Genomic DNA, 27,307 nt, shown 5'->3' with positions numbered 1-27,307 from the left:
GTCTCCGTCTCCTTCTCCTCCTCCCCGTCGCCGTCTCCGAGTCTCCCTCTATTTCTCTCCGCCCTTGTTCTTCTCCTCTCTCCCTCTATCTTATTACCTCAAGTAGAAGTAGTATATATTTTTTGTCCGCCTTTTCAATTTTTCCTTTTATCTCCCTGCGTCTCTTCGTCGTCCTCCTGCTGTGGCGGCCGCCGGCGATCCCCGATCGGCGATACTCAGGTACCCATCGCTCTTCGACTCCCACCGATTTCCGCTGCGTGGACGCATACGCCGCTCGAACTCGATCGTCTCCCGTCCTGCCGGTGCCGCTGGTTCCGATTGAGTCTGTGCACACGCCCGCTTCGCGGGTCGCCCCCTCGCTTTTCGTATCTAGTACTAGTTCCTGCCCGTGCCGGTAGCGAAAAGCGTCTTTGGTTGTTTTTTTTGGGTGGGGGGACGGACAACGGACGGGGATTTTTTTTATCTCAGTCCTGCCTGCATGCTTGGTCTGCTACGGCGCCATTGCTGACGGCTGACCCCAAGTTTTAGCTCGTACTATTTCTGCGTCGCGTCGCCTCAAGTAGAGGGAGGGACACTCTCGTGCCCATCGAATCATTTCTGTTCACCTCCAATTGATTACTACTGGAATAGTGGGGGCTACTTGGAGCAGGGCGCAGCTAATGCTCCCCCCACAAACCCTTTACTTCTGCTTCTGCTGCATACTGGTTGTTGGGTGGGCGCTCCACTGCGAATCTATTTATGCAGTATTGCTTACTGCAGTGGGATCACTTCATTCAATCGAAAAACCGTGGTGCCGCATAGATCCTACCTTACCATGTTTCGTACTACAACTCCGTGCTATTGCTGCAGCTGGATGTTCCGTTGTCAGACTGGCTGTCCATGCAGTTGGTTGGTGGGAGGCAAGGCCAACCTCCTCCTTCTCCTGCGCTGACTGATTTTGCTAATGTTATAAGTGTGACCCGGGTCTATAGTTGGCTAGTCCTTATTACTTGTAGCATAGTACCGTTGATTTATGCGGACCAAGAGCTCTCGGAAGTATCATGACCTCAACTACGGGCCTGATGCTGTTCATGACTTGCTCTTTTGGATCCTCCAGTGTTCTGCTACTCATGTCATATCCTTCGCACTCTTGATGCAGGAACCGATTCATCTCATTGCTACTGTCCCCTTATCTTTGCTACTCTGTTAACTTATTATTACTGCCACTGATTTTATTTCCATACTGAATTGCCATTGTAACAGTGGTCTCTTCCATATTTGCAGATTCTAGTTGTCCATTGTGCTGCACTGCAGCAGTAGACAATCGTGTTTTTCGGTGTTTTGTCTGTCTCTCCTTGATCATTCAGATGCCTGTACAGCTCAACTGCTATAGCTAGCTGTATATATCTGGTTGAAGAGGACTAATCTAGCAACAATGTCATCGCTTCAGTTATTGCAACTAACAGAACGGGGGCGCAACCTTTTGTCTTCAAGAAGGTTTGCTGTTGAGCTGATCCAGCAGTAATTGTTTTTAAAAGATCGATGAGTTGACCCTTATGTAACTGTTAACAGTTAACCTGTCTTTCCTTCCCCCCTCCCTGTTTTTTTTTACAGGAGAACACTTGCAATTGTTTCTGGTGCAGTACTTGCTGGTGGAGCTTTAGCATATGCGCAGTCAGGTCGATGGAAAAAACACCAGGAAGCAAATTCTTGCAGTGATGCAAACTCACATAGCAGTAATAACGGAAGAACTAGTCAGAACGGCATTGATGGTAAATTGGTTAAAACAAGGAAAAAGAAAAGTGGACTGAAGTCCTTGCATTTTTTGGCTGCTATTTTACTTAAGAAGATTGGCCCGAATGGAACGAATTACCTTATTGGCTTGATACTAACAGCAGTAAGTTATACAGCCTCCATCATTGTGCTCGTTAGAGTTAATTTGTCATATTGATATTAATGCTCTGGATATCAAATCATGCATGCATTCTATGTGCTGTTTTGAAAGTTTCCATTGTTTTGTCATGTTTTTTCTGTTACCATTATTTGGCCTGGACCTTGATTTGTGGATTCTGTTGGGTTTCAGCTCTGGCCTACCCCAACTTGTTTTTGGGACAAAAAGACTTTGTTTGTTGCTTGTTGCTTGTTGCTGTACTTAGTGAGTCTTAAACTCTGCATCATTTTTGAGCTTGTCTTTCTGGACATGTATTTTCTGTTTTCTCTGGAACTATGTTGGGCATTTTTTCTTACCATTATGTGTACAATGTGACTTTGTATTTGCTTCTGTAGCAGTCTAGCAACATGTAAAGCCAAGGACTTTGTTATTCATATTTGCCTACCTATCATTCTAAAGCAGTAGGATGATGTGTCCTTCTATCTTTCTGCAGGTCTTGCGTACAGCTGTTGGCCACAGATTGGCAAAAGTACAAGGATATTTATTCAGATCTGCATTCCTTCGGCGTATTCCGACCTTTACACGTCTCATTATTGAAAATCTTCTTCTATGCTTTCTCCAATCCACGTTATATCAGACATCAAAGTACTTAACAGGGTCTTTAGGCCTGCGCTTCAAGAAAATCTTGACAGATCTTGTCCATGCTGATTATTTTGAGGTATGTTGGGTTATAAAGTTGGACCTCCCAATCCCATGCATTCTTTGTTCCTTGCTATTTCAAATTTTATTATTCTGTCTTCCCAAATGAAATAACTCACTTCTTATCTGGAGTTTAGTTACCCTGTAAAAATCATGTGGCTCTGTGTTTGAGTGATCACATAGAATTGATTGGTTCAACAGTGATGGTATCATCCCAGCATTTCTCATTTCTCTACTAGCCTTATGCTTATGTTAATATGCTGTATGTTGAAATTATGGACCAACCCATTATGTTTCCCAAACACAACAAGTTCGGTTCCTAGCTTGGATCTGATGAACTAAAAATTGCCAAATTCTGGAAAATAAATACATGATAATGGCCGTTTATCTCCCTGCACTTCTCATTCTGCATGTTTATCAGATCCTCCCCACCTCGCCCTCCTCCTTGCAGGATCATAGTAAATCTTCTATGATCAGATGAGTTGATTTTTTTCCTTATATTCAGAACATGGTGTACTACAAGATCTCACATGTTGATCATCGGATCACAAACCCAGAGCAAAGGATTGCAAGTGACATACCAAAGTTCTGCTCAGAATTAAGTGACCTTGTACAGGATGATCTGGCTGCAATTGTAGAAGGGTTAATATACATCTGGCGCCTCTGCTCTTACGCGAGTCCAAAATATGTGTTATGGATTCTGGTAATTCTTCTTTAGATCAACTGTTGCTCTTTATTAACTGCAAAAATGATGCAGTACTTACTGTTAGAAAATAAACTTGACCTAGTTTGCTTCATAATTTTTTTAGAAAAAATGTTCTTATTTTACAAAATACTGTTCCTTCTTAGTTACATTTTTAACATGTGTGTGCTTTCAGGCATATGTTATAGGTGCTGGTGGTACAATTAGAAAATTTTCTCCTGCTTTTGGCAAGCTGAAGTCTACAGAACAACAGCTAGAGGGGGAATATCGTCAACTCCATTCACGATTGAGAACCCATGCTGAGAGTGTGGCGTTTTATGGTGGTGAGAACAGAGAAGCATCACATATTAAGCAGCGGTTCCGGGCACTTGTTAAACACTTGAATGTTGTTCTTCATGAAAACTGGTGGTTTGGCATGATTCAAGATTTTCTTCTGAAGTATCTTGGCGCCACTGTGGGAGTTATCCTAATTATTGAACCTTTCTTTGCGGGGAATCTTAAACCCGAATCATCCACCTTAGGACGGGCAGAGATGTTGAGCAATCTCCGATACCACACCAGCGTGATAATATCACTATTTCAATCTCTTGGAACCATTTCTATTAGTTCAAGGCGCTTAAATATTCTCAGGTAACTGCTGAATTGCTGTGTCAAATACTGATGCAGCCTGTAGGTTAAGTACACACTGATATAGTAATCTAACCTGTATCCGGTCAATTACATACCTAAAGTGGATCCTGAAAAGTTCAGCTGCAAATGAAATATTTTGCCTGTAAAATTGAGCAATTTGCCCTAAGTACCCACTTTCACTTCCTGAGAACTGTATTGGTAATTCATGTTTTAAAAAATAAAGTAAAATCAACCAAACTAGGAGGGGGGAAACAGGAGGAACTAGGCGACTTTCTGAATAAGAATATGCACCCAAATTCGAGTCCAAGAGCACTTGAACCATGTGTGCTCAACCAACTGAACTGTAAATTCATGTCTTAGATCCTCAATTTATATGGTATTATATATGCTGCTAATTTGACTTTGGTTTCATCATGATGTGAGGTTTATTTAATGCCTTTCAAGTGTATACATGCTTCAAATTTCAAATGGTAGTTTTTGATGGTGATTGGCTATTTTTTGTGTGCAGTGGCTATGCTAATCGTATTCATGAATTACTGGATGTCTCGCGTGAGCTATCTGGTGGCCGTGATAGATTGATTACTCAAAATTCTTCTGATGGAAATTATATTAGCGAGGCAAATTATATAGAGTTTTCAGATGTTAAGGTAATAATATATCATAGTCATTTTTTATTTGTCTACCCTATGTGAAGATTCTAAAAAATAATTTGTTACAGGTGGTGACACCTTCTGGGAATGTCTTGGTTGATAATTTGAACCTTCATTTGGAGTCGGGCTCTAATCTGTTGATCACTGGTAATCCTCTATTTTATTTGCTCCCATTAAAACTAGACATGTGTTAGTTATTTGAACACTTTCTCTAAAGGAAACTGAATCAATTACTGAGTATTTGAATGTTCAAACTGCAATGAAAAGAGTGAGAAAAATCATACAATAATATTTTTTATTTCCTATTTTGTGCTCAAAAGTACTGGTTTCTTATGATACATTGTGTTGGTGGTGATTTGGTTTCCTCATCCAATAGTGTGTTCACCTTAATTACTTGGAATCAGTCTTGAAATATGCTCTTAGGCCTGGAATTGCCTGATCTGTTGCTACAGAAAAAGCAATTTGCATCTGTCTAACTTCAATGCTTATGTATTACTATTCAATTTTAGGCATGAAGCAGCCTCTCTCCATATTTGCGGGGGAAGGCTTGTCTCAGTTTATCCCTTCACCATATCCCACTCATGTGTGGGCCTTCGGCATTGAGTCTACTCTTTTTTCTCCCCTCTTGTTTTTCCTGATAACAGGGCAAGAGCTCTGCCATTCTTGCCCAGCACCTGCTGCATTGCTACAGTAGTATCAGAGAAGAAAGCAAAGGTCGCATCACCTGGAGAAATAACTAAAGAAAAGAAGCTAACCTGTAGAAAAGGGCTTGCAGCAACAGGAGGAGCAGGCAACCTGTGTTATATATTTTTTCTGAATATTATTTGTGTTCTTTCTGCCTGTTTAAGTACCCGTAGATATCCTGTTCAGCTTAAAAAGCAATTAAAACTATTAAACCAAGTAAGTGCAGGCTGTTTTCCCAGATGCATTGAGCTTGCTTGCTGGCCAGTCTTGCATAAATTTTCTCCATAATTTGTTTGGCTTATATAGCAACAATAAACGTCTGCTAATCTTAAAAAAAAGAAAGCTAATCTTCTTGAATGTGGGAAAGCTCTGTCAAGTAGATGTTCTTTCTTGACATTTTATGTGTATGCCTAATGCTGATTTATATCTATGTTCTTTTGCTTTATGGAAGTTGCAGCCATGGGAATTTTATGATGTGCCTTAACTTCTATTTCAGGTCCCAATGGTAGTGGAAAAAGCTCCCTTTTCCGTGTTCTTGGTGGTCTGTGGCCAATGGTATCTGGTCATATTGTCAAACCTGGTGTTGGTTCCAATCTCAACAAGGAAATATTTTATGTGCCCCAGAGACCATATACAGCTGTTGGAACGCTTCGCGACCAGTTAATCTATCCACTCACAGCAGACCAAGAGACTGAACCACTTAGCTATGGTGGCATGGTGGATCTTCTAAAGAATGTAATAGCAATCATATCTATGTAGTTAATAAATTAGCCTTTCAAAGCATTACCATCAACTTTTCACTTTGTTTTTGCAAGCAACTGAAAAGTAATAAACTAGGAAATCCTTAATGTCGCCTGTTGGTTGCAGGTTGATCTGGAATACTTGCTAGAACGCTATCCTCTTGATAAGGAAGTTAACTGGGGTGACGAATTGTCTCTTGGTGAGCAGCAAAGATTAGGAATGGCTAGACTGTTCTATCATAAGCCAAAGTTTGCTATCCTGGATGAATGCACTAGTGCTGTTACAACTGATATGGAAGAGCGCTTCTGCAAAAGGGTTCGAGCAATGGGCACATCTTGCATAACAATATCTCACCGTCCAGCATTAGTTGCGTTTCATGAAATTGTTTTATCCTTAGATGGTGAAGGAGGGTGGGATATTCAGGACAACAGGTTACAGAAATATACTTCTATTTTCTTTCTTTTTATTTTAAATTTTGAGCACTGAAAAAGCAATGTTGAATTTGATTTTATTCTTTTAGAAATGGTTCCTTCTCTCCCGAAGTTGAGTTTGATGTGCTGAAGGCATCAGAAAGTGATCGCAAGTCTGATGCACTTACCGTTCAAAGGGCTTTTATCACCAGCACAAAGGTACTTACTGTGTTTTTAGAATGTATCACCTATTATCTCCATGTGTTATTATTTGGTTCATCTTCTATCTTTAACTGGATTCTGTTTCCCAGGGAAATGCGTCAATGAAGCCCAAGAAACATTCTTATTCAACAGAGGTCATAGCATCTTCCCCCAGTATGGAGATAGAACATACAGTACAATCATCTATTGTCACACAATTGCAATGCTCTCCAAGACCTTTGCCTGTCAGAGTTGCTGCAATGTCTCAAATACTGGTCAGTTGTATTTCATAATCCATTGTAGTGTTAGGATACGTTCTGCTTCTTAACATTCATTGACTTCTTTCCTCCTGGACCTGATGTAACACGTGATTTTTGAAGATATCAGAAGATTAAATCTTTAATTGGATTAATATAAACATACCATGAATTTTGGATGTTATAAGTTCTTCAGTTCTAATATTGTTCCTAAATATTTGTTTGCCAGGTTCCAAAGCTATTTGATAAGCAAGGAGGGCAGCTGCTTGCAGTGGTACTTCTTGTATTCTCCCGCACTTGGATTTCAGACCGTATAGCTTCATTGAATGGTATGCTGTTTGATAGCAAGTAGGCAGTTGCTTGCATTGGCACCATTTGTATTCTCTGTGCTAACTACACAAATTAGAGCTGACAGCGTGCCCTATATACTAATACTAATATATTTGATTGTGACAGGAACAAGTGTCAAGTATGTCTTGGAGCAGGACAAAGCTGCCTTCATTCGTTTGGCTGGCACTAGTGTGCTGCAAAGTGCAGCAAATTCCATCGTGTCACCCTCACTGAGGTAATTTGTGGTTCCACTCATTTGAAGTATTTTCTAGATGCTAAATTTGGTTCCTGATAGAATCTTTACTGCATGAATGATGAATCCAATTTCATTCTTCCTGGCATACAGAGCTGTTTATGAAATTAACTAATTTATATAATCAGTTCCATGATCTGATTAATTGTTTCTTTACAGGAACCTTACTTCAAGAATCGCCCTTGGATGGCGGATTCGCATGACCAATCATTTGCTTCAATATTATTTGAAAAGAAATGCTTTTTACAAGGCGAGCTTTCCTCATTGAATACTCACCCAGGCTTTTATTGCACCACGTGGCAGTGTTTTTTCCCTTCCAGTGTTTGTATTTTTGCACGACATACATACATTCATCTATTGATCTTGTATTGATTTCTGGGTATTGTTACTTCAAATTACGTTTGGTTCATGTCACCATGTGCACTGTACAACCTCAGTCTGGTACTATCTTGTTTCTGTCACTGTCACATGTGTATATCTCGAGTAATTGAATAAACAGGGTCTTCAGAATGTGACGGTTTGACACTGATATTTTTACTCCGCATTTGACACTTAGTGCCTGATTAATCTGTTTGTAAACATTTCCTGGGCTATTTACTTTCCTGAAAGTTGATATTGAAAATGTATGGTGGTTGAATTCAAAGTTATGGTACTGAGTTTTGTACATCAATCAGGTTGTTTTATATTTATTAAGTGGGCTATAGATTTGATAGCTGAAGTTGGCATTGGTAATTGTTTTGAAATTTGGGTAGATTTCACATTGTGTGGAGCATAATATATATGTTTTCCACGAAACTGAGTAATCCTAGCTTACCTTGCAGGTATTCAACATTTCAGGTATGAGTATGGATGCAGATCAAAGAATGACACATGATGTAGAGAAGTTGACCAATGACCTTGCTGGCTTGCTTACTGGTATGGTGAAGCCATTAGTTGATATTATTTGGTGAGTCTCTCTCATGATCTCGTAGTCTTGGCCATGTGTTTCTTAGTATTGAGCTTTTGTTTCTAACCCTATTGGAATTCACCAGGTTTACATGGAGAATGAAGCTTTTGTCTGGGCGAAGAGGGGTTGCTATACTGTATGCTTACATGTTCCTAGGTCTTGGTTTTCTAAGAGCTGTGTCCCCTGACTTTGGGGATCTTGCAAACCAAGAACAAGAACTTGAAGGCACGTTCAGGTTAGTAATACTTCATCTAGCACTGGCAAAGTTTACTTTCATATCTTTTGAAAAGATTTAATTTGTTGGCCCTGTAACCTTTATCAAGGTTCATGCACTCAAGATTGCGGACACATGCTGAGTCAATAGCTTTCTTTGGTGGTGGATCAAGGGAGAAAGCTGTAAGTTTCTTCGTAGTACATGAATGCCGCACAAAATTATTACATGTCTGTATTGTGTCGCTTCTGAAATTTTGTTGTCTGGTAGTCTATGATACCTTATTTTAATCAGTCTTAAGGTTCATTCAAAATTCCAAAAATCATCACAACAACAAAGCCTTTTAGTCCCAAGCAAGTTGGTGTAGATTAGAGTTGAAACCCAATAGAAACCACAAGTCAAGGTTCAGATACATAGATAGTTGTTTCCATGCACTCCTTTTATGACTAAATCTTTGGGTATATTCTATCCTTTCAAGTCTCATTTTACTGCCTTTTCTCAAGTTAACTTCAGCCTTCCTCTGCCTCTCTTCCTATTGCAATCGCACCTTAGGAACTCACTACACAATGGTGTCTCTATAGGTCTCCATTGGACATGTCTTAAACCATCACAACCGGTATTGGACAAGCTTTTCTTCAATTGGTGTTACCCCTAGCCTATCACACACATCATCATTTTGGATTCGATCACTTTTTGAATGGCCATAAATCCAACGCAACATACACATTTCTGCAACACTTATCTCCTAAACATGTTCTATTTTTGTAGGCCAACATTGTGCACCATGCAACATAGCAGGTCTAATCGCCGTCCTATAGAACTTGCCTTTTCACTTCTTTAGTACCCTCTTGTCACATGGAGTGCCAAATGCTTGACGCCATTTTATCCATCCAGATTTGAGTCCAAATTACTTCGTTGGAACATTATATTTGTCTAAAGTCTACATAACATTCCTTGTTATTTTGTCATAAGCCTTCTCCAAATCAATGAAAACCATGTTTGGGTCCTTCTTTTGCTCCCTATACTGCTTCATCGCTGGTCTTATTAAGAAAATGACTTCCATGGGTGACCTTCTAGGCATGAAACCAAATTGGTTCATAGAGGTCCTCGATATTCCTCTTAGAAGATGCTTATTAACTCTGTCCCATAGCTTCATAGTATGTCTCATCAACTTAATTCTCCGACAATTAGTATAACTTTGAATATCTCTTTTATTCTTGTAGATCGGTACCAATGTACTTCTCCACTCGTTAGGCATCTTGTTTGACCAAAAAATATGGTTGAACAACGTGGTTAGTCATGCCATAGCTATGTTCCTGAGGCATCTTCGTGCCTTAATTGGGATACCATCAGGGTCCATCGTCTTACCCCTTTTATCCTTTTCAATGCATTGCTAAAAAACTTGGTCGGGGAGGGAATGACCGTCCTCCCAGTATTATATTAAGAAGAGATCGAAACAACGAGAAAATCCCTGAACCCTAGCCCCCATCACTAAAAGGCTGGCGTCAATCGTCCACTCTGCAACGGCCCACCGGAGGGTGGTACACAGGACATCGTAACCGAGAGCAGATGAGGCACAACGAGGGGATTTTTTAATCAAGCTGGAAAATTCGCCTCCGAGGGGAATCAAACTGTCACACCCGGTTTTTAGAAGGCAAACCGAATGCGAACCATGTACGTGCCAGGATCAGTTATTCACGTACACAGCAGTTACATAATATGGACATCATCACACATTGCTCAAAATAGTATTAATAAGGGAAATAGTCGATTACATCATACGTCTGAGACGTCCATATAGTTCTTACAATAAATCAAAGTGCGGAAAAGAAACGTAGATAACGCGGCCTTCACAGGCAGCCGACTGGGGGTTGCCGCTAACCCACACCTAGAACTCGTCGTAATCTTGGAACTCCTGGAAGTCTCCTTCCACAGCTTCATCTTCGCCTGAGCAGTGGTTGCAATGCTGACAACCTGGGGGGGGGTTTGGTGTGTAGAGCAAGGGTGAGTACACATCAACATACTCAGCAAGTATCCCGTTTGGCTGTAGTGGACTAGCTTTATGTGGGGGTAAGTCAAGCAGTTGCTTTTAGTTGGTCAGATTATTATTTACTAGTAGAAAGCCAAGTTTTAGCATTACCCAAGTTATTAACCCGATGTACCCTTTCCAAACGGAAAGAATACCACTTACCAGCACCATAGTCATAACCAAAACCATCAATCTCATAACCACCTGTACCACAATGTCTCTGATCAAGTACCACTAATCACTGGAGCTCCCTTGGCCGCTCATAACCGCGAGCACGGCTGATATATCAGTTTCATAACACTCTGCAGAGGTTGTGCACTTTACCCACAAGCCGTGATTCCCTCTTGCCTCGGGCCGATCAAACCCTTAAACACTACCAAGGTGAATAGGCAGGGTTTCACTACGTAGCCTTTACAAAGATTCCCCGGGGCTGTAGCCACCCGTTAGGTTTCCTAAATGCACCGCACTCCTCCCCAAGGGGCGAACCCAAACTTGGCAGAGCGAGCCGCATACACCGAGCCCCATTGACGGCACGACGGCTAAGTGAACTACACCCCGGATCCTCTAATTATTCAGCTAAGGGCACCCCATTCCACCCTCATGGTTGCACTGTTTTCCCGGGCGGTCATCCATAGAACAGGTCCTTACGGAGAGGCACTCGAGAAACCGCTCGAGTCCCCTTGAAAACCACAAGTATAATCATAAAGAAGAACGGGAAAACAGCGTATCATAGATAATCACATCATGTTCATTGATTAGAGTTGAGCAATAGCATCAGACTAAGTAGTAATAATCCGACCCAAATAGGTAAACAAGGACATGGATAACAAAAGCTAGTCAATCCTTAGGTATAAATGTGTAATGCGGGAGGTGAATTAAAGAATGAATAGGACAGAGATAGGTCAAAGGACACTTGCCTCCACCAAACGACTGCTGCTCAGGGGCTTCTCCTGCAAATTCCTCGGGCTCTTCGACCGGATCGTTCTCTATGCGAGCGCAAACATACATACATCCATCCACACATTTAATACAAAAGAACAGTACGCCATACAAGATAACAAATAAAGTGAATATGCACCAAGTATGACATTCGATAACGCATTTGTTATGGTTAGAAAGAAACGGGAAAGGTCTCGCAGGGGGTTAAATCTTATGCACTAATGACACAATTGGTTTTTAACAAAATAATTCTGTTATATATATTTATATATACTAATGGAAACCTAATCACTTTTAGTTGATCAACATTGCACAGGGTAAACAATTAACTACGTGAATCAATAACATAACGGAATTTCAAATTAAACTTCCTATTTTCCCATAGCATGAACAGTGATTAGCCTACTTAAAATACAGTAATTATGATCACAGAAAGTAAATAAAATAAAATAAAAAAATAAAAAAAAACAGGGGGGGGTTGAACCGGCCCTAGGGCGGTTGAACCGGCCCTAGGCGGGGCGCGCAGGGGGCGGCCGAGCAGCCGAGCAGGGGGGGGCGGGGCGGCCGAGCGGCCGAGCCGGCCGAGCCGGCCGAGCCGGCCATGGGGCGCGCGCGGGGGGGGGCCGGGGGCGCAGCCAAGGGGCCGAGCGGGCGGGGTGGGGCGGGCGGCCGAACCGGCCATGGGGCCGAGCGGCGAGAGGAAGGGGAGGGAGGAGAGGGGGAGGGAGGAGAGGGAGGAGGGGGGGGGCTCACCGGCGTCGGGGATCGACGGCGAGGGGCGGCCGGCGGCAGGGGGCGGCGCGGCGACCTAGGGCAGGGGGCGGGTAGGGGGGTAGGGGCGGCGGCCTAGGTGGGGAGGGAGAAAATGAGGGGGGAGAGGGAGAGGGTTAGGGGATAAGGGAAAGAGAGGGGGGGGCGGCTGGGCCTATTGGGCCCAAGGGGGGGGCGCCAGGGGGCGGCTGGGCCGGCCGGGGTCGGCCCAGGGCGCGGGAGAGAGAGAGAGAGGGGAGAGAGAAAGAGAGAGAGAAAAGAGAAAGAAAGATCTTCTCTTCATTTTCGAAATCCGATCTTTCTACATGCATGCATTTGCACTTTCAAAGCAATCGAAAGAAATGCAAGGTTCGGCATGGTGCATCAAACAATATAAAGTATTTAGGGTTTTCTTACACGGGAAATCCAAACCGAATCCCGCTAGAACTTTGGAAAAGGTCAAGGTTTAGCGAGGGAAAAAAGAAAAGGAAAAGGTAACGCCCGAATTTTGGCGAGTAAAGAAAAGAAAAAATTCGACTGCAAAATTCGGGGCGTTACAAACCTATCCCCCTTAAAAGAATCTCGCCCTCGAGATTCAGGGCTGGCTAGCAAAGAGCTCCGGGTACTTGGCCATCAGATCATCTTCACGCTCCCAGGTTGCTTCTTCCTCAGAGTGGTGACTCCATCTGACTTTGCACATTCTGACGGTCTTCCTTCGGGTGACTCTATCTGCAACCTCAAGGATCTGAGCTGGCTTCTCAACGTAGGTCAAGTCCTCCTGGACCTCAAGACCTTCCACTGGCAACTGCTCTTCTGGCACACGCAAGCACTTCTTCAACTGAGACACATGAAAGACATCATGCACAGCAGACAAATTCTCTGGCAAACTGAGCTGATAGGCCACTTCTCCACGTCTTGCAAGAATCTGATACGGACCAATGTAGCGGGGTGCTAGCTTGCCTTTCACTCCGAATCTTCTGACTCCTCTGATCGGTGACACTTTCAGATAGACAAAGTCTCCGACTTCGAAACTCAGCTCTCTTCTTCTTGTGTCTGCATAGCTTCGCTGCCTTGATTGCGCTATCTTCAGATTCTCTCGGACCATCTTGATGTTCTCTTCGGCTTCAAGCAAAATATCTGGCCCAAACACCTGCTTCTCTCCAGGCTGATCCCATTGCAACGGAGTTCTGCAACTCCTTCCATACAGCGCTTGAAACGGTGACATCTTCAAACTGGCCTGGTAACTGTTGTTATAGGAAAACTCCGCATAAGGCAATCTCTTGTCCCATCCGGACTGATCTTGCAACGCACAGGCTCTCAACATATCTTCAAGAATTTGATTGGTTCTTTCAGTCTGACCATCTGTCTGCGGGTGATAAGCTGAACTGAAATTCAGATGCGTGCCCAAGGCTTCATGCAACTGCTGCCAGAAATGAGAGGTGAACTGCGTTCCTCTGTCTGACACTATCTTCTTTGGCACACCATGAAGACAGACGATCCGAGACATATACAATTCTGCCAATACTGCACTGTTGTAGTTGGTCTTGACAGGTATGAAGTGGGCTGACTTGGTCAAACGGTCCACTACTACCCAAATGGAATCGTAGCCGGCTCGAGTGCGAGGCAATCCGACTATGAAATCCATACCAATTTCATCCCATTTCCACTGAGGGATCTGCAACGGTTGCAACAATCCAGCTGGTCTCTGGTGTTCTGCCTTAATTCTTCGACAACTATCGCACATAGCCACATGCTCTGCGATTTCTCTTTTCATTCCGTACCACCAGAATTTCTTCTTCAGATCCTGATACATCTTCTCACTGCCAGGGTGAATCGAATAAGCTGTCTCATGAGCTTCCTTAAGAATCAACTCCCGAATAGACTGGACATTGGGAACACACAAGCGGTCTTTGAACCATACCACACCTTCTGCATCTTCTCGAAAGTCTTTGCCTCTGCCATCTAGAATCAATCGCCGAATCTCACTGATCTTCTCATCATTTTTCTGCGCTTCTTTGATTTCGCGCTCCAAGGTAGGTTCCAATTCAACTGTGACTCCTCGCGAATTGTTCAGAAATCCGAGACTCAACCTGTCAAACTCTTTGGCCAACTCATAAGGCATCGGGCGAGCAACCATCAGATTGACTTGACTCTTTCTGCTCAAAGCATCTGCCACTACGTTTGCTTTGCCTGGATGGTAATGAATCTCCAACTCATAGTCTTTGATCAATTCTAACCATCTTCGTTGCCTCATGTTCAATTCTGACTGAGTGAATATGTACTTCAGACTCTTGTGGTCTGTGTAAACATCACATTTCTGTCCATACAGATAGTGCCTCCATGTCTTCAGTGCGTGAACCACTGCTGCCAACTCTAGATCATGGATTGGGTAGTTCTTCTCATGAACCTTCAGCTGTCGGGACGAGTAAGCCACAACTCTTCCCTCTTGCATCAACACACATCCCAAACCTGTGTAACAAGCATCGCAATACACCGAGAAGGGCTTGTGCACATCAGGCAAGACTAGGACAGGCGCTGTTGTCAACTTCTCTTTCAGCGCTTCAAAGGCCTCTTGGCATTTCTGGGTCCACTTGAACTCAACTTTGTTGCCTAGCAACGCTGTCATTGGCTTCGCAATCTTCGAAAACCCTTCAATGAATCGCCGATAATATCCGGCCATTCCAATGAAACTCTTGATTCCTCTAGCATCCGTTGGCGCTTTCCAGTTTAGAATGTCTGCCACTTTCTTCGGATCCACAGCCAATCCTTCTTTGTTGATTATGTGACCCAAAAACAGGACCTCACTGATCCAGAACTCACACTTGCTCAACTTTGCATACAACTGGTGCTCTCGCAATCTCTGCAATACCATCCTCAAATGATCTGCATGCTCTTCTTCACTTTGAGAATAAACCAGAATGTCATCAATGAATACCACCACGAACTTGTCAAGATAATCCATGAATACACTGTTCATCAAGTTCATGAAGAATGCTGGCGCATTGGTCAAACCAAAAGACATCACTGTGAACTCATATAAACCATACTTGGTAATGAATGCTGTCTTCGGAATGTCCGAAGGTCGGATCCTGAGCTGATGATAACCTGACCTTAGATCGATCTTGGAGAACACACTGGCTCCTCTCAACTGGTCGAACAGATCTTCTATTCTGGGCAAAGGATACTTGTTCTTGATCGTGACTTCATTCAAAGCTCGATAATCGATACACATCCTCTTGGTGCCATCTTTCTTCTCCACAAACAAGACAGGAGCGGCCCAAGGCGAGGTGCTTGGCCGAATGTAACCTTTCTCTGACAGCTCATCAATTTGCTTCTTAAGTTCATCCAACTCTGGTCCAGATATTCTGTAAGCCCTCTTGAAGATAGGGGCGGTTCCAGGAAGAAGCTCTATAGCAAATTCAACTTTCCGCTCTGGTGGCATACCCGGTAAATCCTTTGGAAACACATCTGGGAATTCAGACACAACCTTGATACTCTCGATTGGGTCTGCTTCACTGCTATCCACAGCCATCTGATAACAACTTCCTTTCTTCGGCTCAGGTGAGACTAACTCGGTCACCACTTTCTCTCCTAGTGGGGACACCAACTTGATTGTCCTTTTATCACAACTGATAACTGCCTGATACTTATCTAGCCAATTCATCCCTAGGATGACATCTATTCCCTGAGTACCCATTACTATAAGGTTGGCGGGAAACGCTATCCCCCTTATTTCCACACTTACATTCAAACAAATGCTATCGGCTCGAATTCTACCACCGGCTGAGTCAATTTGAATAGGGGTTGACATGGTAGTAATTGGAAGATTATGTGCTTCTACCCATGATGCAGTAATGAAAGAATGCGTTGCTCCAGTATCAAATAACACTTCTGCAATATGAGAGTCGACTGGGAACATACCTACTATCATGCCGGGGGTCTCCTGAACTGCTTCAGCTTCCAAGTGATTCAATCTTCCATGATTATAGCGCGGCTGAGAGCGATTGCCTGCTCCAGGTTGAGGCACATTCTGCTTTGCTGGGGCATTGGGGCCTGACTGCTGCTGGGCTGCCTTCTTCGGACATTGCATCACCCAGTGGCCTTGCTCTCCACAGTGGAAACACGCCCTGTTTCCAACCTGAGCTGGTGCTGCCTGACTGTTCTGCTGATTTGCTGGGGCAGGAAGACGAGGTGCTTGCTGATTCTGCTTCTGAAACTGACCTCCTGACTGATTGCTCTGACGGTTCTGGTACTGATGCTGAGGATACTGCCTTTGGAACTGCTGATACTGCTGACGCTGCTGATGCTGCTGAGGTGGACGCTGGTTCTGCCTGAACTGCTGAGGTTGATTGCCTGAGAAACGGGGACGGCTGCTGCTTCCAGGCTGGGGTCCACTGATCTTGCGCTTACGATCTTCCATCTCCTTACGCTTCCTTTCTGTCATGATTGCTCTGTCAATCAGGTGCTGGAATGTCGGGAAGGTGTGATTCATCAGCTGATACTGCAGAGGGTCAACCAAGCCTCTCAGAAAACGGTATTGTCGCTTGGCGTCGGTGTTGACATCTTCAGGAGCATAGCGAGACAATTGCAGAAACCTGTCTCGATACTCACTGACAGACAATGGCCCTTGCTTGAGAGCCAGGAACTCCTCCTTCTTCACTGTCATCAGACCTGCAGGGACATGGTACTGACGAAAGCTACCTCTGAATTCTTCCCAGGTGATGGTGTCGGGGTTGGCATGGGTGGCGAGGTAAGACTCCCACCATGACTGGGCTGCTCCTCTCAACAGACGGGGACCATACAAGACTTTCTCCCTGTCATCGCACTGAGCGGTATGCAACTCCCGCTCCACAGTGCGCAGCCAATCTTCAGCATCCATGGGGTCAGAAGAGTGAGCGAACGTTGGTGGATGACCTCTCATGAATTCAGCACGCTTGTCTCTAGGCATCTGAGGCATCTGAGGCTGGGGTGGTGCTTGCTGCTGTTGCTGCTGCTGCTGCTGCTGAATGGCGGCCAGAGTCTGACCGATGGCTTGAACTGCCTGAGTCTGCATCAGAAACATCTGCTCGATCGACATCGGGGGCGGGGGCGGCAGGTGCTGCTGCTGGGGCACCTCATCCTGCGGAGCGGCTCGCTCCTGCTGAGCACGCCTTCCTCCTCTGCGCCTGTTCTCTGACATCTGCAGAACGCAACCACACATCAGAACTGATCTGGCAAAGCTTGCAGCATAAGAAAAGAGTATAGAATTCTCCAACAGCACTGAACAGATGAGCATCTTCACTGATCTCCAACACAGACCACACAGCTTCTCAGATAAAGAGGAAAGGAGAATAATGGGTTTCCCAACTATATAACTAACTTTATTGACATAGTATGTAAACCAAAATGCAGGGGGTACCCACACTCTGGTGACAATCATTACAAAGATCCAAATCAAACATAGTTCATCATGACAAACATAGATGCACAGGAGATAGCAAACTACCCTGTCTAACTAAGACTAACTAAGACCGAGACCAACGCTAAGACTGAAGCTTCTATGTATATATTTATTTCGTATTAATTACAAGATCCAACTCTAGCGATCTATGGTTCTAGATTTATCTTGGTCTTGCAGGCGGGATTGCCATAAGACTGGTGTCCACGCTGAGGTGAGCGGTACGGGTGCTGAGTCCCAACGGGAGCGGGGGAACCACCGTCCAGATAACGACGTTCCGCGCGCTCAGCCCGCAGCAGGGCGATCTCAGCACGAGCCCTACTCAGCTCGTCTAATGCATGGTCCAGCTCCGTGTTTAGCACGGCGGCTAGGTTGACTGTGCTGCTCAACCTAGGATTGCCCTCACCGACAGGTGAGACAATCACGCCTCCTGTGCTGCCAGATGAACGGCGGGGGTAATACTTCAGGTCAAGACCGTCAGCTGCCCCACCGAAAACCGAGCAGTAGTGCGAAAGCGCACGCCGTGCAGCATCTTGCATGGCTGCCTCAGCTGAGTCCCGCTCAGAGATAGAATAGTGCTCTGAACAGGCCTCTGCACCCTGGAGACTGTCCTCCGGGCAGCGCACCAAGCAAGTTGCCTCCCAGCGGTCCGGGTAGACCCCGCGACTATGCTGGTAGACCACACAGCGATACTCGACGGACCAAGTATGCCGGTCAAATGCCCGACGTAGCAGGGTGTCGAGCGCATCATGGAAGTGACACCCGCGAGCAGCGTCGCGAGTGATGGGTCGAGCAACCCATCCTTCCGGCTCAGGGTTAGCAGAGAAGTCGGTGTCGTGGCTCGAGCTGTCGTCGCCATCTCCGTCGTCTGGGTCTCCTCCAGCAGCTACTCCAGAGGCTGGGGCGCCCAGTGGTGGTGCAGGGGGCGGCTCCAGAGGAAGCACAGGGGAGCAGCTCCTCACAGACTCTATCTCCTGGTGGAGCGAGAGGGAAGAGCTCTGCTGCTCCTGTCGTCGACGCTCCTGCTCCTCACGCAGGCGGTGGTGTAGTCTCTCCAAGTGGCTGGACTGTCCGGCCACGGGACGGCGAAGCGGACGCTCAGCAAGGCGGGAGGGTAAGAAGGGGATGACTGACTTTCGTGCAGTGTGTCTAAGTCGAGCCATCTACAAAAGACATCGCAAGCAAAAGGGTGAGAACAGAATTAATATGACCAGCAAGTAATGAATCATAAGTAAATGAAGGATTGGAATAAAACATAATTTTCAGCAAGGTATAATATATAGTAGAACATAGGTTTGGTCAGTAGGACCAACTTTTGAAGGGGTACCAAAGTCAAGGCAGGGACAGAGGTCTATAATCCTTAGAACGACCATTCTACTCTAGGTTAGCGGTCCTACAGTCAGCACGGCTTTGATACCACTTATGTCACACCCGGTTTTTAGAAGGCAAACCGAATGCGAACCATGTACGTGCCAGGATCAGTTATTCACGTACACAGCAGTTACATAATATGGACATCATCACACATTGCTCAAAATAGTATTAATAAGGGAAATAGTCGATTACATCATACGTCTGAGACGTCCATATAGTTCTTACAATAAATCAAAGTGCGGAAAAGAAACGTAGATAACGCGGCCTTCACAGGCAGCCGACTGGGGGTTGCCGCTAACCCACACCTAGAACTCGTCGTAATCTTGGAACTCCTGGAAGTCTCCTTCCACAGCTTCATCTTCGCCTGAGCAGTGGTTGCAATGCTGACAACCTGGGGGGGGGGGGTTTGGTGTGTAGAGCAAGGGTGAGTACACATCAACATACTCAGCAAGTATCCCGTTTGGCTGTAGTGGACTAGCTTTATGTGGGGGTAAGTCAAGCAGTTGCTTTTAGTTGGTCAGATTATTATTTACTAGTAGAAAGCCAAGTTTTAGCATTACCCAAGTTATTAACCCGATGTACCCTTTCCAAACGGAAAGAATACCACTTACCAGCACCATAGTCATAACCAAAACCATCAATCTCATAACCACCTGTACCACAATGTCTCTGATCAAGTACCACTAATCACTGGAGCTCCCTTGGCCGCTCATAACCGCGAGCACGGCTGATATATCAGTTTCATAACACTCTGCAGAGGTTGTGCACTTTACCCACAAGCCGTGATTCCCTCTTGCCTCGGGCCGATCAAACCCTTAAACACTACCAAGGTGAATAGGCAGGGTTTCACTACGTAGCCTTTACAAAGATTCCCCGGGGCTGTAGCCACCCGTTAGGTTTCCTAAATGCACCGCACTCCTCCCCAAGGGGCGAACCCAAACTTGGCAGAGCGAGCCGCATACACCGAGCCCCATTGACGGCACGACGGCTAAGTGAACTACACCCCGGATCCTCTAATTATTCAGCTAAGGGCACCCCATTCCACCCTCATGGTTGCACTGTTTTCCCGGGCGGTCATCCATAGAACAGGTCCTTACGGAGAGGCACTCGAGAAACCGCTCGAGTCCCCTTGAAAACCACAAGTATAATCATAAAGAAGAACGGGAAAACAGCGTATCATAGATAATCACATCATGTTCATTGATTAGAGTTGAGCAATAGCATCAGACTAAGTAGTAATAATCCGACCCAAATAGGTAAACAAGGACATGGATAACAAAAGCTAGTCAATCCTTAGGTATAAATGTGTAATGCGGGAGGTGAATTAAAGAATGAATAGGACAGAGATAGGTCAAAGGACACTTGCCTCCACCAAACGACTGCTGCTCAGGGGCTTCTCCTGCAAATTCCTCGGGCTCTTCGACCGGATCGTTCTCTATGCGAGCGCAAACATACATACATCCATCCACACATTTAATACAAAAGAACAGTACGCCATACAAGATAACAAATAAAGTGAATATGCACCAAGTATGACATTCGATAACGCATTTGTTATGGTTAGAAAGAAACGGGAAAGGTCTCGCAGGGGGTTAAATCTTATGCACTAATGACACAATTGGTTTTTAACAAAATAATTCTGTTATATATATTTATATATACTAATGGAAACCTAATCACTTTTAGTTGATCAACATTGCACAGGGTAAACAATTAACTACGTGAATCAATAACATAACGGAATTTCAAATTAAACTTCCTATTTTCCCATAGCATGAACAGTGATTAGCCTACTTAAAATACAGTAATTATGATCACAGAAAGTAAATAAAATAAAATAAAAAAAATAAAAAAAAAACAGGGGGGGGGGCGGTTGAACCGGCCCTAGGGCGGTTGAACCGGCCCTAGGCGGGGCGCGCAGGGGGCGGCCGAGCAGCCGAGCAGGGGGGGGCGGGGCGGCCGAGCGGCCGAGCCGGCCGAGCCGGCCGAGCCGGCCATGGGGCGCGCGCGGGGGGGGCCGGGGGCGCAGCCAAGGGGCCGAGCGGGCGGGGTGGGGCGGGCGGCCGAACCGGCCATGGGGCCGAGCGGCGAGAGGAAGGGGAGGGAGGAGAGGGGGAGGGAGGAGAGGGAGGAGGGGGGGGGGCTCACCGGCGTCGGGGATCGACGGCGAGGGGCGGCCGGCGGCAGGGGGCGGCGCGGCGACCTAGGGCAGGGGGCGGGTAGGGGGGTAGGGGCGGCGGCCTAGGTGGGGAGGGAGAAAATGAGGGGGGAGAGGGAGAGGGTTAGGGGATAAGGGAAAGAGAGGGGGGGGGCGGCTGGGCCTATTGGGCCCAAGGGGGGGCGCCAGGGGGCGGCTGGGCCGGCCGGGGTCGGCCCAGGGCGCGGGAGAGAGAGAGAGAGGGGAGAGAGAAAGAGAGAGAGAAAAGAGAAAGAAAGATCTTCTCTTCATTTTCGAAATCCGATCTTTCTACATGCATGCATTTGCACTTTCAAAGCAATCGAAAGAAATGCAAGGTTCGGCATGGTGCATCAAACAATATAAAGTATTTAGGGTTTTCTTACACGGGAAATCCAAACCGAATCCCGCTAGAACTTTGGAAAAGGTCAAGGTTTAGCGAGGGAAAAAAGAAAAGGAAAAGGTAACGCCCGAATTTTGGCGAGTAAAGAAAAGAAAAAATTCGACTGCAAAATTCGGGGCGTTACACAAACCCAGGACTGGAGGTGCTAATCGGAAGCCTTTAACCACTAGGCTAGAGGCCCTTTCGCTTTTCAATGCATTCCTAACCTCAAATTCTTGGATCCTACACACAAAGCACCTATTGGTGCCATTAAAAGAGTCATCCATCTGAAAGGCGTCAAGATACTCTTGTCCATAGTCACAAAGTTCTCGGGTCGATAGGGTTGAGGAACGGGGTCGAGGAACGTGGCGCGCTACCTGTGAGAGGTTTTTACATGGTGGTAATGAAAATGACCCTGCGTTTCCGGGTCGGGGACGACGTTTCCGGGTCGAGGGTCGATACCACCGTACACGTTTCTTGTGACTATGCTTTGTCATCTATGTTTGATCTCATCCTTCACCAAGAGGTGCTTTGTTTCAACCTTAAGGGCATGTACAACCCATTTAATATGAGGTCTCTTGAAGGGTCTTTAGGAAGTTACTTGAAAAAAATACAAGAGATTCTCCACACTATGTGTCTTAACTGCATTTATGATCTAGGGGCTCAGTGTTGTATCATGGAGTCTTTTAGCTGTCTTTAGTACTTGGAAAACCGATACACTGTCCCAGGGTTGTACATGCCCTAGCCCTAATGCACTTAACTTGGTTGAAGTCCCTTGTCTTCCTCTCACGGATCCTAGGTTTCCTAGCCATCTTATATATGTCTTCTCTCCTTTCTTCGTACTCAAATGTTGGTAAAGATCCTCGCCTGTCCTACTCTTTGCGACACTTACAACTTGTTTTGCAGTATTCTTTGCTATCTTGTACTTCTCTATGTTGTCCACACTCTTGTCATGGTACAAACGTCTGTAGCATTCTTTTTTCTCCTTAATAGCTCTTTGGACTTCTCGTTCTACCACCAAGTATCTTTAGCTTCGCCTTCACTCCCTTTGGTTGCTCCACACACCCCTTAGTGCTGCAACTTGGGCCGTGCCGTGCCGGCCCGGCACGAGCACGTCGTGCTTCGGGCCTAGGTTAGTCGGGCCTAGATAGCACGAAAAAGAGTCGGGCCGTGCCTTACCGGGCCAGATGAGTTGAAGTAAGGCCCAGCACGGCCCTAAAGCACGACGGGCTTCTGTCGGGCCGTGCTGGCCCAAGCACGGCACGCAATCAGTGAACACAATAAGATTTGAGCACTAGATATCACCATCATCATTCACTAAATCTGTGAACGCAACAAGATTTGAATAGAATGCGGACTCCGCGCGGCCGCTAACGCACATCGGGCTGCTAACATTGAATCGAAGCATCAATCGGCAGTAGGCACATACGGCCATACGGGCTCGCGGCGGAGACGACGAGTGCAGAAAAGAAAGCCAATCGGACGGCAAGCAGGAGCAGGAAGCCTGGGTGGCTGGGCGTGCTGTGCTCCAGCTCGTGGACGCATGCTCCATGCGGACGTGCGGTGAAGGAAGCCAAGCAGGAGCAGGAAGCCTGGGCGGCTGGACGTGTTGTGCTCTCCTCGACTCCTCCGACCTCCATGCTGCGTGCTCCCCGAGAGACCGAGACGGACGAGGTCGAGATCAACAGCAAGATCCGAATGGATGGCGGCGGCGGGCAGAGGGAAGTTGGAGAAAACCCTAACCGAGTGCGGTAGATGAAACAGGTGCGGACGTGCGGTGACTGAGTGAGCCGGCCTGCGTGACTGCATCCACCGTGTTGTTTCCGTACCGGGCCGGCACGAGCACGACCCACAGCGACGTACCGGGCCTTATAGCACGACGGGCTGATAATTAGAGCACGGCCCAGCCCGCGATTCGTGTCGTGCTAGCCCGATTTTAAATCAGCCGTGTCGGGCCGTGCTTTGTTCTTTTTTTCACGGGCCGTGCTCGGGCCGGCCCATTGGGCACGGCCCAGACCTTCAGGACTAACACCCCTGAGGTCACCTTCCAAATGCACGTTGTTTGTGTCATCTCCTTTCAAGTGCCCTCTTTGATGGTCTTTCTTTGAAGATTTCTGATGTCTCCCCTTTTCGTTTTGACCACTTAATTCTTGTATTCTGGCTTGTTTATCCCTACAGGCATGCACCTGAAAACAAAAGACCCACATCACAAGCTTATGTTGAGAGAAAATACACTCCTTAGGTATCACCTTGCAATCCAAGCACGCTTATTTATTCTCTCTTCTTGTGAAGATACAATCAATCTGAGAGTGTTGGCCAGTATAGGTCACTAAATGATACTCTCTTTTCCTAAAGAATGTGTTGGCTATCAATTGGTCAAAAGCTACCGCAAATTCCAAGACTTCCTTTTCCTCTCAATTCCTACTATCATACCCAAAACCTCCATGAATCGCCTCGAAACCTGCATTTGGTCTACCTACATGTCCATTAAGATATCCTATGAAAAGCTTCTTACTAATAGATATAGCTCTATTCATGCCATCTAAGTCTTCATAGAAAAGTGTCTTAGCACTTTCATCGTGGCCTACTTGGGTCATAAGCATTACGTTCAAGACCAAATCACCCACGACAAGCTTGACTAAGGTAAGTCTATCCCCTTACCTTCTCACATTCACCACACCGTTCTTGAGGCTCTTGTCAATCAAACTTCCTACTTTGTTTCTATTTGCAGTTGTCTCATTGCATCAAAGGTTAAAGCCGCTATTGTCTACCTCTTTCACTTTCCGACCTTTTTATTTAATCTGTTATACACATAAGATATTTTACACGTCTCCTAGTCACTATTTCAACTAACTCCCTTACTTTACCTATGACCCTATATTCCAACTATCTTGTCACAGTCCAACTACCTAAACAGATCCTAGTTGGTTTGACTAGCTTCCTTACCCTTCTCACTTATCGATATGTGAAGGACTAATTGTTGTATATGTTGCTAATTCACAAGTTTATCTGTTGATTAACTCATAATGCTAAAGATACAATTTTGTATTTTCTTTCGTCATCTGATACGTGATCTATTGCTGGTAATATTTTGTGCCCTCACATTCCACTTTCCCCCTCCAAAAAACAGATGATTGACGCTAAATTCATGACATTGCTCAACCACTCGAAGGTTCTATTGAGAAAGAAGTGGCTTTATGGTATTTTTGATGATTTTGTGACGAAACAGCTTCCTCATAACGTGACATGGGGGCTGAGTATGTTATATGCTTTGGAGCACAAGGGAGACCGAGCTTTGACTTCAACTCAAGGTTGGCATTAATCTTGAAAGTTCCATTATTAAAAAAAAACAAAATCTTGGCAGCGCTTCCATTTCTGTGCGGTGTTCCTTTTGGCATAGAGTTTATGCTCTCATGTTTTCGGAATTACAGGAGAGTTGGCACATGCTCTGAGGTTCTTGGCATCTGTGGTGTCACAAAGCTTCATAGCGTTTGGTGATATTCTTGAGTTACACAAGAAGTTCCTTGAACTCTCTGGTGGTATTAACAGGATATTTGAGCTTGAGGAGCTTCTACAGGCATCACAAAGCAGTAAGTGCTAGTCCATACTGAAACTTGGTAGTAAATAGTAAGCATAGCAGGTTGGTTGTTAACTGAATATTTGGGTAGTTCACGAATGGTAAGTTTGGGTTTATATCTTTCTCTTTTGACGTTATCACTTGCTTGCGCCTGAATATGGATGGTCTGCTGTTCATCTAGATCCTGTCATGCCTTCTGATGCCACAAATGCCGGTTCCGAAGAAATAATTTCCTTCCGTGGCGTGAACATTGTGACACCATCGCAAAAGCTATTGGCTAGCCAACTGTCTTGTGATGTATCTCAAGGGAAAAGCCTTCTTGTGACTGGTAATATCATGCTGCAGCGTTTGTCGGGTTTAAATCTACCTGCGCCCTGCTGACATGGTTTCTCTAATCTCTGTTATGGTTTTTGTTCCTTGAAGGTCCAAATGGTAGCGGAAAGAGTTCCATCTTTAGGGTGCTTCGAGGCTTGTGGCCCATTGCTTCTGGTAGTCTTAGCAAGCCATCTGAAGGAATTTTTAATGTTCCTCAACGTCCATATACTTGTCTTGGAACCTTGAGGGATCAGATCATATACCCTCTCTCTCACGAGGAGGCAAAGTTGAAGATGCTCTCAGGCGAAACAAGTAGGTGCCCCGCCTACCTTTCTTTCTTGCTCTTACTTTGAACTTGGTATATAATTTAGCGAACGATTGATGTCGTAGGTGACAAGTCTACAGCTTCCGAGCTGTTGGATGATCACCTGAGGACGATTCTAGAGAATGTTCGCTTGCTGTATCTTCTGGAGAGAGAAGGTTGGGATGCTACCACTAACTGGGAAGATACTCTATCCTTGGGAGAGCAGCAGAGGCTGGGGATGGTCAGTGATTAATAAGGCCTATTATGTATTTACTGGCTTACCTAAACAAATTGATCTCTCTCTACCTCTGTGCTAAGTGGGAGGACCTGCTTTCTTTTCAGGCTCGTCTGTTCTTTCACTGTCCCAAGTATGGCATCCTCGACGAGTGCACCAAGTATGTCTCAAGTGTAAAGTGTTGTTCGTATTTTCGTTTCATTTCTTGGGCACACACTGTGTGCGGTACTTAGCAAGCTATACTCCTCTTTGCAGTGCCACAAGCGTGGACGTTGAGGAGCATCTGTACAGGCTAGCAACCAACATGGGCATAACAGTCATCACATCCTCACAAGTAAGTATGCATGATACTCTTGTTGTTTCTCGCCTATGCCTCTCCTGCTCACTTCTTGTTTGCTTCATTGCAGAGGCCTGCTCTGATTCCCTTCCATTCGTTGGAACTGAAACTCATTGACGGCGAAGGAAAGTGGGAGCTATGTTCCATCCACCAATAACCGATTGCCATCAACCAGTTTATTTATGTTCACCGGAGTAGGGTATTTACAAGTTGCAACGCACAGAGGAAAAAAAACTCGTCCACTCGGGTGTAGAGTGTGTGACGGAGTCTTTTTTTTTTTTGGTTTCCCTTTTCTTTTCTTTTTCTCTCCCCTTTGATGGAAATCTTGCGATACGGAAAGGGAGGGAGGAAGGAAATATACGGCAGGAAAGGAAAGTATTAGGAGAGGTTATAGATGCAGGCTTCGTCATTTGGGATAGCATAGTACATGTTCCTGGCATGATATGCCAGCCTGATTGATTTTTATACGAGATACAGAATAAGTTAAAATAAAAATGGATATGGCACAAAGTGTGCCCTTGTAAATTAAATGGGAAACTAATCTATAGGAAATTCATCCTCTCTGTGTCGCCCTTGCATCGAACGTATCCCAATCCATATGTAATGGCCTAATGGGAAGATACCGTATGCAATCACTCATATTTGCGAGAAAAGGAATCGGCAATTAAAATACTACACATTCTGTGAGGTTGTGGTGTTTGGAATTCTAGTTTATGCTATTTTAGTGGTAATTATCTACAATGTTCTAGAAGCAAGTCACTTTTATGATGCGCCCGCTAACAAGGCAAGGGTATTTTATAGTTAGAATCTAATTGACGGATACCGTACGACACCCTAACTAAATTTAATACTCATAAAAAATAAATT

General features: G+C 45.3%; 1 protein-coding gene across 1 annotated transcript; it reads left to right on the top strand.

The window, feature by feature from the left end:
• On the top strand, window positions 1-26,967 carry LOC100502226 (uncharacterized). Its single transcript, NM_001348470.1, has 26 exons — window positions 1-219; window positions 1,264-1,476; window positions 1,594-1,876; window positions 2,364-2,588; window positions 3,075-3,272; window positions 3,448-3,902; window positions 4,411-4,549; window positions 4,621-4,699; window positions 5,733-5,971; window positions 6,104-6,408; window positions 6,498-6,606; window positions 6,699-6,863; window positions 7,075-7,174; window positions 7,302-7,410; window positions 7,588-7,678; window positions 8,250-8,374; window positions 8,460-8,609; window positions 8,698-8,770; window positions 24,803-24,983; window positions 25,104-25,262; window positions 25,431-25,577; window positions 25,673-25,876; window positions 25,955-26,109; window positions 26,211-26,263; window positions 26,359-26,437; window positions 26,511-26,967. The coding sequence occupies exons 2-26, from the start codon at window positions 1,415-1,417 to the stop codon at window positions 26,595-26,597; spliced, it is 3,972 nt and encodes a 1,323-aa protein (NP_001335399.1). The 5' UTR covers window positions 1-219; window positions 1,264-1,414; the 3' UTR covers window positions 26,598-26,967.
• Window positions 26,968-27,307: the final 340 nt, after the last annotated feature.

This window comes from Zea mays, chromosome 3, assembly GCF_902167145.1.
Source record: "Zea mays cultivar B73 chromosome 3, Zm-B73-REFERENCE-NAM-5.0, whole genome shotgun sequence".
In the NCBI taxonomy this organism is placed as follows: domain Eukaryota; kingdom Viridiplantae; phylum Streptophyta; class Magnoliopsida; order Poales; family Poaceae; genus Zea; species Zea mays.
This window is presented reverse-complemented; position numbering and strand designations above follow the sequence as displayed.